General features: G+C 36.1%; 1 protein-coding gene across 13 annotated transcripts in view; it reads right to left on the bottom strand.

Moving 5' to 3' along the window:
- Window positions 1-19,578, bottom strand: part of PDLIM5 (PDZ and LIM domain 5) — a 202,542-nt gene that overhangs the window by 15,737 nt on the left and 167,227 nt on the right. For all 13 annotated transcript variants that reach the window (XM_004756042.3, XM_004756046.3, XM_004756044.3 and 10 more), the window contains one exon: window positions 9,009-9,183. In XM_004756042.3, coding sequence (XP_004756099.1) covers window positions 9,009-9,183 — 175 coding nt within the window. The remainder of the gene's footprint in view (window positions 1-9,008; window positions 9,184-19,578) is intronic.

Genomic DNA, 19,578 nt, shown 5'->3' with positions numbered 1-19,578 from the left:
AAATGAGCCTGAACATAACAGTGAATAAAAAGGACAAGTTCTAATAAAATGTAATATTAATTGATAATTCTTTAAGTCTATAGGAGACAATTATACTCGATTATTTATACTGGTTATTGTAAAATCTACAAAACAGGAAAATGTGTTTCTATATATTAAGACGAATGAGAGATAATTTCAACTTGGAGAAACTGTTATCATACATTCCTCCAAATATTTTTAAAAAGTTCATTCATCAACTGAACAAGTATTTATTAAATACAAGGATACATGCCAGATACTGCTCTAGGAGCAGAAAATATGGCAAGAAATAAAGGCAGGAAAGGCCCTGCTCACACAGAACTTATATTCTAGCATGAGGGAGAAACAACAAACATCAATTAAAAAAAAAAAAGATATGTTAGATTTTAAGTTCTGAGGAGGAAAAATGAAGCAGGGAGGGTAGGTAGGGAGTCTACGTATGGTGGTGGGGAGGAGAATTTAAATTTAAATACGGTGGTCAGGGATACCCTGGTGTTTGAGTAAAGACCTGAAGTAAGCAAAGGTGAGCTATGCAAATATCCAGGGGAAGAGAATACAGGCAAGGGAAACCACAAATGCAAAAGGGCCTGCCTGATAAAGGTGCTTGGGGAGTCTGAGAAACAGCAAGAAGGCCGGATGCCTGGAGCGGTGGACACAAGGTGGAAATGACCAAGTAATAAGGCAGAGAGATAATGAGGTGGTGGTGGGTGACTATGTAGGGCCTTTAGGCCATTGTAAGGATTGTGGCTTCTTTCAAAAATGCAATCATTATGGGGTTTCCAGCAAAAGTGTGCCATGATCTGATTTATGTTTTATCAGGATTTACTCTAGCTACTGTATTGAGAACAGACAGGAAAAGGGCAAGGGCAAAAGTAAAAAGGTTAATTAGAAGACAACTTCATTATCCCAGGTGAGAAATGACAGTGGCTTGGATCAGGGTAATAGCAGCAGTACAAACAGGAAGAAAGGTTCAGATTCTGCGTATATTTAGAAGTTAGAGTCAAAAGGATGTGCTGATAGATCACATGAGGTCTAGGCAAGTGTGAGAATAGAGATTCCACTAACCAAAAAGAAGGAGACTGGGAAGAAGATAGTACGTTAGGTAGAATTCTAGTATGGCCCTTAAGATACCTGCCTTCTGTGTACATGGCCTGTATGATCCCCTCCTCTAGAGTGTGAGTGGAACCGGTAAAGATGATAGGACATCAGTCCTGTAACTAGTTTATTTTAGTATTATGCAGATGTAATGTGAGTTCCCTAAGAAGCTGGCACTGAGTTATCAAGAGATTCTTTTAGGAGTATATTAATTTCCACATATTATGTAGTTCTAATTTTAGTCCATTCTAGTCAGAGAACATAATCTGTATGACTGCTGTCCTTTCACATGTATCAAAACTAGTTTTATGGCTTCACATGTAGTCTATACTGGAGAATGTTCCATGTGCGCTTGAGAAGAATTTATACCCTCCTGTTGTTAGCTGGGATATTCTATAGATGTCTACTGAGTCTAGTATATAGCTTTGTTCAAGGCTTTTTGTTCACTTTCTATGTAGTTGTTATAGTCATTCTTGAAACTGGGATACCAAACTTTCCAATTATTATTATCAAATTATTTATCATTGTTGCCTTCTATTCTGCCAGCTTTTGCTTTGTGGACTTTGGGGTTCTGTTATTAGATGAATATATATTTGTAATTATTGTACCTTCCTGATGGATTGAACTTTTTACCATTATAAAATGTCCTTCTTTTCTCTTTCAACACCTTTTCTCTTAATGGCTATTTTTCCAATATTAATAGACATAGTCACTCCAGCTTTTTGGTTATAGTGGTTGCATGATATATTTCTGCACAATTTTATTTTCAATTTACTTGTGTCATTTAACCTGAAGTATCTGTTATAGGCAGCATACAACCAAATCATGATTTTATCTACTCTACAATTCTTTTAATTAGAGTGTTTAATCTATTTACATTTAATGTAATTGCTTATAAGTTAGGAATTATGAGTACCATTTTGTTACTTTTTTCCTCTTATGTCCTACATTTCTGTTGTCTTTCCTACATAAAAGAATGAAAAAAAATCAAAGTCACCAGCTAACAGTGAAAATGGGAAACAAGTTATCAGAGGCTTAAGGAGAAAAAAGAAGATATAAAGTGGTTTTCTGGGAGAGTGGAAAAGTAAACATACTAGAGAAATACAGCTGATTTTTGTCACTATTAAGAACACACCTGAGATTAACAGTCATGAATTTAAAGTGACACTGGTTAATATGGCTGTGGTTTTCCTTCCAGTCATATCCACTTTCAGGTGTGGGCACAAGTAAACCAAGAGTAGATTCTAGTGGTTTCAGATAAGTGAATATGATGAAATGAGAGATAGGCAACAGAATTAAGGAGATAAAATGGATACTGGATACTGACTACTGACTGACTATGGAATTCAGACTAGATAAGAATGGAAGTGAGGATACTGGGACCAAAGGGATAGTGAAGAGGTATTTGGATCAATGAATTTGAGGTTCTGGGAGGCAGGTCAAAGGATTGCTGGAGTTGAGGTAATAGGAAGAGAGTGGAGATATGAACAGTGAACACTTCACTTCTTGAAGCGGAGTGATCTGCTTAGGAATGAGATTATGAAGGAAATAGAGTTAATGGTAAAGACAAGATCTAGGATTCGGATGAAAATTGGTGGCTGAAGTTAACTGGAGCGATCACTAAAGTAGAAGATGTCAGAGAACTGAGAGACCTGGATATTAGAAGGATCACATAATGAAACACCAACATGGATTTCCATTATTAATATATTTTCCTGACATAAGATTAATTTTTCAAATTTACAACTGTGACAAATTTAGAACCCTATAGATATCTCGTAATTTTTCTAAGCACCATGATTAAGAACTTCTTATTACGGATATAAGGGCATTACATACAGGTTTCTTATAATACCATGAGGGTACAATGAACCTCTCATAATGCTCACATTATTACATCATGGTTATCTATGCCAGGACTTTGGCTTTTCTATCAGATGACAAAATATATGAAAACATGAATTGTCTCTTAATTTAATTACCATACCAGTATGGTAACTTGCACATGAGTTTTTCCTTTTTTAAATTTTTTAAAAATTGAGATATAAATGACATGTAACATTGTATAAGCTTAAGATGTACAATGTAGTGGCTTGGTATTTATATATTCTAATATAATTACCACCCTAACACTTCATAAGTTTCAATGGGTATTTGTTGTATAAAACTATTGATTTTATAAGTAGATTATTCAACTTACTGCTTGTCATTCCTTTCAAATAAAAGAAAGTCATTTGTTGAAGCTAATTAATCCTCACCTCTCCTCTGCACCAGGATTCTGGATGTATTCCTATTAGACTTATTACTACACTAATATTATTGCTGATTTGCTTGTTTGTATTATTTACTAAGTATAACTGTGTTATTTTGCTAGGGCTGCCTTAACAAAGTACTACAAGCTGGGTGATTTAAACAACAGGAATTTATTTTTTCACAATTTGGGAGGCTAGAAGTCACACAGACAATAAATAGTAGAACCTAAATTTGAGCCCAGATCTGTTTAACTAGTGTTAGACAAACAATGAAGGTGTTGACAGGGTTCCTCTGTTCTAAGGTTTTTCTCCTTGGCTTATAGATGCCCATCTTATCCATGTGTCCTCACATGGTCTTCCCCCCATATATTCTGTGTCCAAATCTCCTCTTATAGGAATACCACATTCTGAGGTACTGGGGGTCATGACTTTGACATACGGCGGAGACAGAATCCAGTATGCGATAGTAACTTCCTTAAGGGAAGGAAATATGTCTTTGATTTCTGTCTCACTCGTGCTTAAAGTAGGTGATATACAAAATACTTAATGGCTGTTACTTATAGAATGACTGTTTTTCTACATTAGATGAGAAAATGGAAAAGGGAACCCTGGGTCATCTGATTCTAAGAATGCATGTACGTGGTACAAAGTCATTTTGGTGGGGAGGTACAATTTTTAATTATTCAATCTATTATTTACTCCCTTCTCTCTCACTTTTATACTCAAATATTATGAAGAAAAGTACATTGCTGCACTCAAGTTATGGCAGGGCTACTCAAGCTGTTTTTCTCCTGACTTAATACAGTAACACATATGACTGTGTGTATGTGTATTCATAACAGTTCTGTATTCACATATATTAATATATATTGATGTATATTTTCTTTCCACAAAATTAGAATCATACTTATAATAAAAATGTATTTCTTTTTTCATATTAATAAAACATTATAAATATTTTCCTAAGTAGCAGTTAGAATATGAATAAAATTTAAAGTTAGATCTGGGCTCAAATTCAGATTCTACCACTTATCAACTATATGACTTCAGGCAAATGTTAACTTCTCTGTGCCTCAGTTTTCTCATCTCACAAGCTTATGAAGAATTAAATGGGAATTCAGGTAAAATTCTTAGTGTAACATTTGACATATGCTAAGAACACATTAAACAACTATTATTATTATCCAAAACCAGGATCTTAATGGTACCATAATATTAGTTGAACATCTGTGTTCTTTGCAATATTTCACTACAGTAAATTTGAAATCTTGGTCTATATGTCTTGCTCATAAAACTTGGTCCAGGGGCGCCTGGGTGGCTCAGTGGGTTAAGCTGCTGCCTTCGGCTCAGGTCATGATCTCAGGGTCCTCGGATCGAGTCCCGCATCGGGCTCTCTGCTCAGCAGGGAGCCTGCTTCCTTCTCTCTCTCTCTGCCTGCCTCTCAGTGTACTTGCAATTTCTGTCAAATAAATAAATAAAATCTTTAAAAAAAAAAAAAAAAACTTGGTCTAGGTCTTTGATTGTTTCCTTAAATTCAGGTGCTAATGCAATTCACTAAGAAACTTTTTATTTTCAAGTGAAATTTTGATCAAAAGGGAGAATAAATAAAATCTATTAATAAGGGAATGCTCAGAGACTGAAGTGCACGGTGAAACTAGCAAAAATTCCTGGTGACCTCAACTTGGAGAAACGGAGATGGCCCAGTATAAGGAAAGTTTGAAAGTCACTGACCAAGAAAAAGACCAGTAATGTTAAAAATCTCTCTTTCACTGGAGTAAACAATGGGTAGCCTCAATGCGATTGTTCTGGTGCTATATACTGCAGGCAGATACAGAACAATAGCACTATGGTTGTTTCTTTTAAGCATCCCATAGCTAATAAGAAATTCAAACACTATAAATCCTGTACTTCTTTCACAGAGATGCTAAGCTGAAAGTGAATTATTGTTTATGCACCACACCCAGTGCTCCAAGCAATACGTGCCCTCCATAATACAAAGAATTTTGAACACAAAAGAAATAAAATAAAATGGAAAAAAATAAAAATTTAAAAAGGTGAATGGTTTAGTCAACTCCAGGTAATATAAGTGTCAAATCAATTTAATGCCACTAGATAGGACAGAAAAACTAGAATTTTCATAAACTCACTCTATCAGGGAGACTAAAATGTGGTTTTGGCTATATTAACCTGATTTTCTATTTCCCTATTATACCAGCACCCATCTGTCAATCAATTCTTGAGTACAAGAGTCAAAAAAATTAGTACCTCTATCATAAATGGATTAAGAACTGTTCCAGAGCAAACTTAATCAAAGCCTCACGAGGATTTCTTACGTATCCATAAAAGGCCACTAACTAATCAAAATGATGTCTATTTAGGCACAACATTCAACTCTTTTCTAGGTTCAAACATGCCAAAAAATGTTAAGCATTAATAAATAAATAAAATAAATAAAATGTCCTATGGAGTTTTAGGCTAGTTGTAAGAGAAAACTAGTTCAGTACTAACATTCAGTGATTAAGTTTTCTGAGGTTTTCGAAAAACAATTAACTTTGCTAAAAACAAAAAAAAATTTAAAACAAAATTTGCTTTAGTTTGCTTTTACTTAAAATTTTTTGAAAATCTGAGATACTTGGAAAATATAAATAAAATAATACAAATCACAAATAAATAATATAAATTATACTGGAGAAAATAAGAAATATAAATTATAAAATGATAATTATAAACTTCCCAGAGTTTGGCAGATTACAATATTCTGTATTCAAAGTATCAAGTCTGCAACTGCAGCGTGTTTTTGAAACAGGTGTCCAAGAGAGAATGTCACTTGATCTAATGTGTCCTAGCTTTGGTAAGTGATACTGACACGGAGGCCAAGAACAAGAATTATGCTTTGACTAGGTCTCTAAACTGACTACAGTCTATTCAAGCTACTTTAGCATTTGAGTACCAAGCCAATGTGCTGCGTTAATTACTGTTATATGATCTTGACATGAACTAATCCCTGTTCCTATTAACTTCCTTAATAAATGAAGCTTTAATGCTTAACTGGTAACAGTGCTGGGATAATCCAGAGCAATATAAAATTTAACAGATGAAGGAAGAGTAAGTGATGGCCATTCATCTTATTAACATAATATATATTTGTTTCAGATGGCAGACAGACTGTGGATTGAAATTACATCCTGGCCTAGCATTATAACTGAAACCCAGGCAGGTAGAAGGGATGGGAATGCAGGTCCTATTTAGATCTCTGTATTTTCTCCATACTAAGTTTTTCACATACATTGGTACTGATGATGATAGGATGTCACAGAATTTGATAATCAGACAATATGAATCAACAAGTGATGGGATCTGTTGGCCTATCCAGTAACTGCTTACAACAGCATACAAATAGCAGTGACTCCCGTTCCCATAAAGGCTGCTTTTATCTACAATACTGCATCCCTAACTACCAATCTACATAACCAAAGTAGCATAACTTCTAGAATTAGTAAGTCAGAACTTGTTTTTATTTTATTAACATTAATCCTAAAAATACAGTAACTAAATAGTTAGTAATTAGAAACATACTTTTATTTATTGGAACAAAGCAGTACCACTCTAGAGTCTATTAGTGTACATATTCTGCAAAGCAGTAATCCTCCAGTTCCACTGTTAGGAAAGTGACTCTACAAATTGGTATTATGGCTTAAGCAAGTGGCTTGAGTCATGCATGACCTGCTCAGTTAAAATATTCACAAATCCTTCTGCGTACTGGTTATTGTCTAGACTTGGGAAACCTCTACTGATTTTCTCCTTTTCCCCATAGCCATTATTACTAATTTTTGGTGACTAGCAAGGTGGGAGACAGTTAGGACCCAAACTAGAACAATATTGTAGGAATGAAGATACTGCTACTGGCTAATTCTTATTAAGTGGATACTTAATGTGGAAAAGTGAAAAATAACAGCTTACAAAATACTGTTATTATAATTCTATTTCTGTAAAATAACACCTGTCCTTACATGTGTATGTTTTAAAAGTGCGAACTCAAATATTCTTGGTGCTTATCTTGGAAGGTAGAATTATGTATGAATATTTATTTTTGCTTTCTGTTTCACTATATTTTTGAAATGTTACAAATGAATGTTTAAAATTTAAAAAGTTCTTTTATTTTTAATCATGTACTGCATGCTGTGTCCTTGACCCTAGTGGGCTAAGAAAAAGAGTAGTTGTATTTGGTTTTTAAATAAAGTATTGAGGCTTCTTGGGCTCCATTTTAAGTTTTAACCAGAAACATTATCCTAAACAATAACTATGTAACAGAATAGAGGAAATACAGGTAAATCCTAACCTTATTCAACTTTAGAGAAGCTGCCGTTTCAACTATTTTAAAACAGGATAAATTAAAAACAAGGGAGAGAGCCTGAGCAGTCATTTCAACCTAATACTTGTTACTGCCAACAAAGGCAACTCACAGAGGCAACAAGGTCCTGCTGGTGGGATCCCTGCAATCAACATTCTTATCTATACTTCCTGACATTTTAAAAACCACTTGTTAGGGGCGCCTGGGTGGCTCAGTGGGTTAAAGCCTCTGCTTTTGGCTCAGGTCATGATCCCAGGGTCCTGGGATCGAGCCCCGCATCGGGCTCCCTGCTTCACAGAGGAGCCTGCTTTCCTTCCTCTCTCTCTGCCTGCCTCTCTGCCTACTTGTGATCTTTGTCTGTCAAATAAATTTAAAAAAAAAAAAAAAATTTTTTTTTAAATTAAAAAAAAAAAAAAAAAAAAGAACCCACTTGTTAAGAAATGCTCAGAGGTTGGGGCGGCCTGGGTGGCTCAGTGGGTTAAAGCCTCTGCCTTCGGCTCAGGTCATGATCCCAGGGTCCTGGAATGGAGCCCCTTATTGGGAACTCTGCTCAGTGGGGAGCCTGCTTCTCCCCTCCCCTCTCTCTGCCTGCCTCTCTGCCTATTTGTGATCTCTGTCTGTCAAGTAAATAAATAAATAAAATCTTAAAAAAAAAAATAAAAGAAATGCTCAGAGGTTTTAATAAGTGCCAATATAGAGCATTCACTTAAGATCTCTGGGCCTTTTATTCCTCTTGGAATTTAAGAAACAATAAAACAGATTTGGATAAAAAATATTTTTAAAAAGGAGTTTATGACCTAATCTAAAATTGAAAGCATTTATGAATAGATCTGAGGTAATTGTATCTTCCAGGGCTTAGGTATTCAAAAATCCAATCTTCTCTTCTCTAGGGCTCAAAGTTCTTTATTTTATGTCACTAGTTATTTTTCATCTAAATGAAGAATGAAGTTCAGATAAATGATCTTCAGGGTCCCTTTGAGTTTTAAAATTTTATTAATCTCTGGAAGGCCATATTAATTATTATTTTTCCTTAGTTCTGATAGGAATTAGTAACAGAGAAAACTGGTATTTTTAGTTTTATTTTCAGAGAGTCCAGAAATACTTTTCATTATAATGGTTCTAACAAATATATGTATTCAAACTTATCTACTTCAATAACTATTACATAGAATGTAATAGAAAATAGAATATTTTCACTAATAAAATGTCAAATCTTTCAGAATATATATAAAAAAAATCAACTCTGATAATAAGTACTTTAAGGAACACTTCAAAAATGAATAACCCACCTGATGACCTGGTTACAGTGGGCACACATTGGAGTTCGTTTCCCTGCTGGAATGTGCTCAGCTCTTTGCACAAAAGTGTCCTGGTCACCTGGCTGGGGCTGTCCCCCTGCTGAGCTGGCTGGTGCCACTGCTCCAGACGAAGTTGCACTGTTCGAGATTCTTCCAGTGGAAAGTGCTAGGAGTTAAGACACAGAAGAATTAGCTTGAGAATATACCAAATATAAACTTTTTCTAGTAATTAAATAATAATATTACTTTTTAAAATAATCTATTGATTTGTTTATTCACTCACACTTATGGAGAGGTTATGTAGCAAACATTGGACTGTGACTACAGAAATGAACAGTAAAGAAAATCAAGGATTACAGCACAGTGTAAGAGTTAAATGACAGATGAATGCATTCAAAGAGTTATGAATGCATAAGGTATGGATGGAAAAGAGGAGTCACCTCTGCTTCCAAGAGGAGATACAGTTAAGGTGAGTATTGACAACAAGATAGTTCTAGTCATCTCTGCTAACCGTAAAAGAGATTTAACTCCCAATACATCAGAGGTGCATTAAAAATCTCAATGTGTTGAGGATAACAAAAATAAAAATGAACTCCCTATATTATGTCTCTTCCTCTATTCTCTAAGTAGACTGTGAAATCGGTCACCCAGTCATATGAGGTAGCTATGGAAGAACCACCCTAGGACTTTCCCTTCCTCCTCTGTTATAATGGGTCCTGCTGAATTTTATAGCACAACTACTTCTTGATTTTGCCCACTCACCTTCATTCCTACAATATTGTCCTAGTTTGGGTCCTAACTGTCTCCCACCTTGCTAGTCACCAAAAAGTCTTGTCTTGTCTTTTTGTTTGTTTGCTTGTTTTTTATGTCTTGTCCTTTTTAAATGCACCCTCCCAACTGCCACCTACGACTAAAATCCTATCAGATCACAACTCTGCAGAAGCCACTTCAAGGATCTCCCTCTTCTGTGACCACCAAATGTTTTTCATGCTTTTCTGAGTACTGCATCCAGGTCCCCTCAGGGCTCTCTCCCTGCCCACAGCCTCACCTCTTATCACTCTGCCTCTGTCTTCATGCTGCAGCAATACCAAATGCCTCACATCTTCCTGTGAATTTATGCACAGGTTGTCTTCACTGTGTTCTCCCCCCCTTCTTTCTGTGTACCTAGTAACCACCATGTATCATTTAAGACTCAGCCCAGAAGTCAAGTGCTCCAAAAATCTTCCCTGAAGTACCTCTCCCCACTGTCCATGCTGCATAATCAGACTGAATGTTTTTCTTCCACGTTCCCATAATTTTCTGTGAGTGACTTTATTACTGCTTCTACTTTATCTATCTGTGTCTTTTCTTCCCCAACGGAATAGTTAAGCTCCTTGAGGGCAGGAACTGTGTCTCAGTCCTCATCTTAGCAACTACAGTGTCTGGAACGAATGAACAAAAGAATAATTTAATGAACTAGAATCAATACATAAATGAGTGAATGCAAAATCTGTAAGGGACTGAAACCAACAGGAAACCTGCTCCTTACCCACCAGCAATGACAATGTAGTAGAAAAGAAAAGGCATATATTAAAAAGAGATGTAAAAGAACAACTTTTGTTTATAATAAATAATCATCATAATAACACAAATAAACTACATGTGTGTGTATTGACAGGATTCATACTTTAGGTGTGGTAAGAATTGGTAAGATTAATTAGGATAATTGAAAGGATGATTCTTGTTACCATAAAGCCTGTTTGCAACGATGTGCAACTGCAGATCCAGAAACCCAGCATTTACTAACCTTCAGTACATCTACAGTGCTTGCTCTGGCACTTGAGCTGTGAAATGGCACTTTATTGGCCAGCAAGCTTTACTACTGCCCTTGTTTCAAGTGACTCAGCTGGGCTAGAAATGTGTTTTCATCCCCTTATAGTCACACTTTATCTTACAGAAATGGGAGACAAAATCACTGTATACATTCTCTTCCTTGTCACCTTATTTATACCACAACTTGCTCCTCTGTGGGTCTTCCATTTCTATATCCAAATTGACTTCCCTTAGAGCAAACGATACGCGTTTTCAATGCCAAATTCTGGTCTTGACTTTCAGCTCAAGACATGCAAAATGGACTTCATCTTCTTGCATACATTCCCAGCTCTTCCTAAGAAGTCCTTCCTGTATGTTTGAATTCTCCCACTTACCCAGGCACAACCCTCTGTCTCCTAGTGTCTGACAGTCCCCAGACCCTAACAACTGTTCCACTGTAAACATCCCCAAGGCCTTCTTTTTAATCCAAACCCATGGGTTATCCTGTGAGTCCCAGTCTTAAACCTCTTAGGTGTGGACAATTACAGGTCCCCTAACCAGTCTCTTTGCTGTCAATCTCATTTCAACCTATTCTGCTAGACAACTTTTCCAAATGCACTACTTTCTTTTTTGTTTAATTATTTGTTTGAAGACTTTACAGAGAGAGAGACTTTATTTTACAGAGAGAGAGACAACACAGGCAGGGGAGTGGGAGAGGAAGAAAGCAGGCTCCCCGCCGAGCAGGGAGCCCGATGTAGGGCTCGATCCCAGGACCCTGAGATCATGACCAGAGCCGAAGGCAAAGGCTCAACCCACTGAGCCACCCAGGTGCCCCTAAATACACTACTTTCATCATGGTTTCCTGTTTATCCAGTCTTGAGGGTCCATCCCTCAAGGAGCTCACTCCGGTCTTCTTTACAAACTCATCTTTTATGCTCACTCACACCCTGGTCATCATCATCCTCTATTATACTTAATATTTAACTTGAGCTATCACTATTTGAAGGCACTCTTGTCAAAGCCTTCTAACAGCTCTATGATTCAGGCAAGATTACCAACATTTTTTTATTCTATCTGTGGCAAAGAATGGTTAAGAAACTGGCCCAAGGCCACGAGGCAAATAAAGGACAATCCAGAATCCAGGCAGCCGGCTCCAGAGCCTAGTCTCTTGAGCACTACGCTATCGTCTACTCACTGTCCCTTCAAACTGCCAGGCCGGACACTGCTTCTATGGCCATTAGCCAGTCAAATGTCGCCTTGCCAGGGCTACTCATAGGTTTCTCCTTGTATAAGGCTCATGCAAGTTCCATTTCCTGAGTACCCCCCAACCCCGCCGCCCCATATTCCGACAGTCCAAGCTAGAAATGTTCTCTTGTTCCTCGTAACATTCGCAACACTGCTGCCTATCTAATTTACCAGTATCTTATAACATCTTTTTCTTCCCAAGCCAATTGATAAACTCTTAAACAAAGAGGAAAAACTGTATCATTCTTTCTATTCACTATCATAAAACTGCCTCATAAATAGAAGGCAATAAAGCAAATGAATAAATAATAAAGCAAATGAAAAACGGGAAGGTTCCAAATCATTTTCATTTTGCCTTTCTAGAGAACAATATTGAGATAGGTATTTTTAAAATGTGGATTAGGTTCGGGATTTCAAACAGTGGGAAAGTTACCAATTGAAAAATCTGAAAATCAGACCTCAAAGAGAGTGAAACCCTTTCATCTACCATATGCCTTTATTTTATCACATTATCTATGCATAAGCCCTAAAGTACTGAGTCACTGAGACATTTTTAGCAATAAAAGAGTGTAGTAATTCTCCATCAGTCACTGTAAAACAGGACATAATCCATCTGGTCCATGCCTTGAGGAGAAGGTACATGGGGAACTAACTTATTTAACATGAGAAGTCATTCTTAAACATGAAACATGTGGCTGTGTCTTTAACACATATAGTAAAGCTCTAAACTTTCTGCTATTCCTTGCTTGCAAAGAGAAGCCTTGTTTTCTGTTACTGCCCCATTTTAACCACTTTGGATAAGACAGAAATTCTCACACCTCTGTTTTGTTGCTGTGCTGCTAGTACATTGGCCCGCACACAAAGCTACAGAAACCCTGTTATAATTACCAAGCTCTGAACATTTCCAAGGCATAGTTATCTCCCATATGAATAAAGTGATGTTTCATTTCTTCAGACTGAATTTCTCACTACTTTAGCCTAGGAATGGGCAACTTTTGAGCCATCAAGTGCCAAGCCCCTGGCCCTGCTCACTTGGCTTAATGAGGAGAGGGAGGTGTAAGAAGGTGAGGTCTTGCGACAGGGAAGGCACCACAAAATGAGCCCCATTTCCTTAATAATTCTGTAGAGAACTGCACTACCGTGCAGAGAAAAAACGATCTTCCACGGGTGGTGCAGAGACTGAAACATTTCACATTTATCGAACCTGTCATAAAAACCACTTTTATGTAGAAAAAATGTATACATCTCTTTAGAGAAAGTAGTTTAAAGATGACAATCTACTTATTCATAATAAAAATAACTATTTCTTTTTAAGTTCTAATAGACCTATTAAATAGGACCATTAAATTAGCCTCATTTCATAATCTATGAATCTAAGTCACAAAAAATTTAAGTGACTTACTCCAACTGAATAATGAATGAGTCAGTAGTGCTACCATGAGAACATTAGGAAGAAGTTAGTTCTTGACTCAAGTTTTCCTTTTACACTTTAATCTTGAGCAACTTCCATTAAATCTGGCGTCTTTTGTGGCTTATCTCTACCCCAAGGGGATCATGTTGGAAAATTAATTTTTATTCTTTTGTATAAAACACAGCACCACAAAACGCATCTAGAAATTTAAAGCCACTAGCTCCTCTCTAAACCAATAGTGTTGGTAAGACTATCTTATTAACTTAAGAATGGTTATTTGCAAGTCATCTAGAGGTTTAGAATGGCATACATTCATACCTTTTTCATGTTTTTATTTTTCAGCATTATGATAGTCAAACTGAAGATTACAAAGACTATTATTAAATAAACATAAATTAGTATAAAAATCTAGCAGCATACTTTCTTCCTCAGTATATAATATGGAAAGTTGTCAAATTAATGAAGCCACAATATTCTGAGTTGCTAGTTTTTCAAATAGTTGTCATAGTGATATGCCGGCGAACCCCAAGAAGTAATACAATTTTAAAAAGCAAACAGAGGGCGCCTGGGTGGCTCAGTGGGTTAAGCTGCTGCCTTCGGCTCAGGTCATGATCTCAGGGTCCTGGGATGGAGTCCCATATTGGGCTCTCTTCTCAGCAGGGGGCCTGCTTCCCTTCCTCTCTATCTGCCTGCCTCTGTCTACTTGTGTTCTCTGTCTGTCAAATAAATAAATAAAATCTTTAAAAAAAAAAATAAAAAAGAGCAAACCTATACTACAAACCAGCATTCCCTATCCTCCTTAACTGGTTTATTTTTCTCCACAGTACTATCCCCATCTAACAAATTTTATATTCTTCTTAGTTTATTTTTTAAATTCTCTATCTTCCCACACCTTGAGGCCAAGGACACTGTTTGTTTTGTTCATTGAAATATCTCCAGCACCTAGAACAGTCCCTGGCATATGCTTAATAAATCTTTATTTAGAGAATGAATGACTCCAGTACCAAAATTATCATCTTCCCATTAAAAGGAACCAGACTCCTTAAAGAAACTGCTAATTCTAGGATTGGGACAGAAAAAATAAACAGGGGAAGTCTAGAATATCTTGTCATATTAGAACAGGAAGGAAGCTATCAAAGACTACTGGAGTTGTATCAAATGGACTTCAAAGAAGCAGATGAGACAGTCTGAGCATTAATAAGGATAATAACCATGGACTAAAATACTTCAAATATGTTTAACCCTACAAGCTTACAATGAGTCTGAAATTTAAAAACAAAAACAAAAAGCCATTAACATTAATCATCTTTAGAGGATGCTACGGAAACAATTATTTTAAAAAACAGTAAAACTCAATAAAGAAAAAGAACCAAGCTTTAATAATTTATCAGTTTATAACTGATCGGTTCATTTATATCCCTTTCACTCCCCTGCCATTTCTTAACTATTCTGAAGCAAATTCAAGATCTATTACTTAGTATTTCACTATAATCTGCAAAAGAACATTCTTTTTAAAAACCTAACCACAATTCCATTATCACACCTAAAATAAAACAAAATTTTCCTTAATACCATCAAGTAACCAATTTTCAGTTCGTATTCTATTGTTCCTTATTGGCTTAAAAACAACACAAGTGTATTGCTTTACAGTTCTCCTACACAGAGATTACTGAACCCAAATCAAGGTGTTGGCAGGGCTGTTTCTTTCTGGAGGCTCTAGGGAAGATTCATTTCCTTGCCTTTTCCAGCTTCTAGAGGCTACCCAAATTCCGTGGTTCATGGCCTTCTTCTGCCGCCTCAAAGCCAGCAACAAGCTCTCATACTGCATTACTTATCCCCCATCTTCTGCTTCCCTCTTTCAGTTCTAAAGGTCCTTGTGATTATGCTGGACTCCCCAGGATAGTATCCCCATTTTTAAAGTCAGCTGACAGCATACGTAGTCCCATCTTCATCCCTAGCTCACCCCTGTGACATGTAACGTAGCATATTCATTGGTTCTGGGTATAAGGACATGACTGTCTTTGATGGTGGGGCATTATTCTGCCTACTACACACACCCCAAACCAGTATTAATCAGGATCCACGGAAGGTCCATTTGTTAGGTTTAGTTATATGCCTCTGAAATCACTATAGTTGATAATCCCTTCCATCTCCCCACCCTTTTCAATATACATGCAGAAGAAACCAAGTCTCTAGTTACACATGTGTGTATATTGGAACTTTTTCTATAGTAAAAACTTAGAAATTTTACACATGCTAAACTGAACTGTTTGATCTTTACATTATAAGGCATTAATATTACTATTTAATAGATCAAGAATATAAGGCTCAGAAAGGAAAAATGACCAAGGACATGCAGAGCTATAAAATGAGGCAAATGTTTTTTGAACAACTACTATGTACCAAGTAATTTGGTAGGCTTTACCACCCTGAATCAGAGAGACATAATTTCTGCCCTCATGAAGATTAAAGAAAGTTACAGACCAGCAAACAGTCAATTAGGTCATAGTGGGGTAAGTGGCAGAATGATGTAAAGATAATGAGTGTAATTGTAGATCTTTACTCGGTCAAGTATATACTGAGCCTAACATGTGACAGGCACTATCTTATGTATGGGTACACAAAACGTGAATAATCCTTGTCCTCAGAGTTCCCAGCTTTTCTTGCCCTTTTTTTTTTTTTTTTTTTTTTTGAGTTGGAGGTGCTTGTGGTTCATCTAAGTACAGGAAGTCTGTTGAATATATGAACTCAGGAAAAAGATCTGAGCTAGAAGAATTGATTCAAGAGTCATTAGCATATTGATGATATTTGAGGCTATGGGAGTTAATGAGATTGTTCAGAGAAAGTGAGAATGAAAACAGAAGAGCTTCTAAGGGTGAGGCAAGTAATATAAATACTTTGGGAACACAGAGAGGGGTAGGAGAAAAACCCAGGGAATGCATGATGTAAGCCAAAGGAGGAGAGTGGAGAATTTGGGATTCAAAACCATTTCTGTCTGACTCTAAAGCCTATGTCCCTATGCATTCATTCATCAAATACTTATCATTTGCTTAGGGTGTCAAACTCTTTGCCAGTCACTGCAATAACCTATGAAAATATGAAGGCAGAGCTCCTCAAATGTGGTCTAAATCTGGAAGTTCTAATCTCTGGATCAGTTTAGAAGGAGATGACAGTATAACTGAGATGGCTAATTTCTGCTACTTTAATTTCCTTAATGAGCCTGCCAGGATAAATTTAGGAATAATTATGAAAGCACTGTTTTTTATTTGCCCTGGTATGCCTAACAGCTTAGATTATCACTTTTAAGCCCTTTATGTATTCTATAAAAGATGAGTTTCCTACAGAGATCTAATTTTTTTCCCTAAATCTAGCTGCCCATACTTTTAATGGCTGCAAAGTTCCTGAAATAAAACATATGAATAAAAGGTCAGATTCTTCGTGTTTTGAGAAAGAGACAGACATTTAGAAGATGTACATAACTATTTCAGAAAGGAAAATAAAATTATAGATGTAGCTTTTGCTAATGACAAAGAGTCTTGAGCATCTGAACATTAAATTCATTTTTTGTTGTACAAACTCTACATCGGCGTGGAATATTTCAACTAGTAAATTTGAATTAAGATAAAGCAGTGAGAAAGTTATGCCAATAAATCTAGGAATAACCATAAAATATTTCTCTAAATCCTGCAGTATTTTTTTCTTACTAGATCAGAAATAAGGCTGATATCAAGAATACTAATGCTCCCTCCCTGAAAGGAAAAGGACAAATGTTTACAGCCTCAACAAGACAGACGTCATATGTGAGGGTTTATGGTGTGAAAAACAACTGGCTCAAATGCAAAGGGTATTCCAGTTATAAACACTGAAGCTAATGTTGTACTTATATAAATAACTAGGCTACATCAAAGTGACATTCTGGCACTCCTAGGGAGATAAAGGACTGTAATTCAACATCTCAGAGAATTTGTTCACAAAGGTATGGTAGAAATTTTACACATACTAAATCGGGTAGCAATGATGGCAACATACTTGCATATTATCTCTGTGCAGCAAGTGCTTTCTTCTCTGCCCCTTCACCGACCATCTCAAACAGATGGTGGCCAAGAGAAGCATAGAATCCGTGCATTTTGTCTGTCAGGCTCCTTAATGTTGAAAGCACAAGCAAGCCTACTCTTCATTATCCAAGCATGAAATCATATCCAGTACAAATAGGAAAGGTTTAAAGTTAAGCCAAGATCTAGGATCAGAGGAAAGTACATTCTAGAGAGGTTTGTGCAAATTTTATTAAATGGAATCAAGGATTTTTGTGTTATTCAATGATTAAAAGCAACACTGACAGATTAAACTATTATCAGTTCTCTAAGCAGCAGAGAATGCTGGTATGTATGCCATAAAGAATTGGAACAGGTGTGCGCAAGGCTAAGTATCAAATATTTCCGCAACTTCAGGAGGTTTGTTTCTTCCATTAGCAACGAGCCTTTCAACTCTGAGAACCCAGATTAAACTGGATCTAGAGTGTCTTAATTAAAGTGAGCATGGGGACTTGGGTTAGGTTCAGTTCTCTTCTTAATTTGTTGCATCATGTGTCATTAAAATTTGGGATATATGCACTTGCCTTTTTCTCCCAACTGGCTGACCTTACACAGAAAACTTCTTATCTGATCAGAGTTACAAGCAAAAGAAACCCAGTGTGAACCTTGCAGATAAAAATATGAGATCTTAAAATATCTGGTTTTGCCTTCATTCAATTAGAAATCAACACATTATTTATCTGTTACATAGAGAATTTTCTAAATAATCTCGATATTACTGTTACAATTTCTGATTTTATAGTGGGAAGACAAATCCTGCTCTAACTGTGGGTGCTCAATGTGTTTCATATTAAAGAAAAGACAGGGGGGTGGGGAGGGAGAGAGGAGAAGTAATAATAAGGAAAAAGAAACAAAAAAGCACAGATAAATTATTAGAAAAAACAAAAAAACAAATCCAAAGCATCATTTACAACCTTGAGAATACTAAAAAAAAGGTCACTGGTGAACTCATACAGAATCTAAGCTAAGAATTTATTTAAAATACTAAATTTGTAAAATTTTGCTCATATTTAGATGGCAAAACTGTGAAGGACATATACTAAAATTAGTTATACTCACAATATAACATATCTTATTTCCAAAGTAACATGAAACCCAAATGGGCTTGGCTTTTACCATTTTCCCACAAACTTTCATCTGTTTATGTAAGTGAGAAAACAGACTAGTCTCAGAAATAAAGGAGAAAGATAACTCAGGTCTGAGTCGCTCATATAAATACATTTCTTTTAATGTAGGAGGAAAAAAAAAAAACCTGAAGCAGAAAGAGGAATAAAATTTAAGGAGCATTCCCCATGTCAAACAGTATCAACAATGTCTCTCAAGATGATACATGTTACTGGAAAATTGAAATACTCCTGGGATACTCCTTATGTTTCCTTACTACTATCACTAATTCTCTAAGATACTTCTCTCAATGAAAAGCATTAGATCTCTGAAAAAATGATACTTTATTATCATTATCCAAAGTTATGTTTGAAATTCACATGTTTTAAAAGCAGAGAACACTGCTCAGCTATTTTATGCTGGAGAAGCAATAGAGCTACCATAATGATTAATGTTAACATTCGGGCTCCTTGTTCTGCTAATTTCTAGCTCCATGAGTGCAGGAATGTATTACATATCCTCACGTGTAAAACAGCAACTACCTCAAAATGTGGGAGCCTAAGTGAGGTGGTATAAGTAAAATGTTTATGTACATTTTCTTGAATGTGTAAGAAATGCTTCATAAATGTCAATTATTATCATACAACAACATAGGATTTTGTGTGGTTAAAAAAATAAAGTATCAACTCATTCAATAACTACTTAGAAAATACATACAATGTTTTAGATCTAGGAACTCTTGGTATGAAAGATACACCCAAGAATAAGATATCTGCCCCAAAGAATTTATCTTCTTACATACAGGTGTTGTTCACAAAGAGGCAACAGAGTGCCTTCAGATTAGTGTTGTCAAGGGTGCTCGTGACTCCAAGAAAAGTTTGCATATACTATACAGAATTATCAAGCATAATTTTTCTTA

This window comes from Mustela putorius, unplaced genomic scaffold, assembly GCF_011764305.1.
Source record: "Mustela putorius furo isolate JIRA1106 unplaced genomic scaffold, ASM1176430v1.1 tig00003871_pilon_pilon_pilon, whole genome shotgun sequence".
Taxonomy (NCBI): Eukaryota; Metazoa; Chordata; class Mammalia; order Carnivora; family Mustelidae; genus Mustela; species Mustela putorius.
The sequence above is the reverse complement of the archived record's forward strand: the minus strand, read 5'-3'. Positions and strand labels throughout refer to the sequence as shown.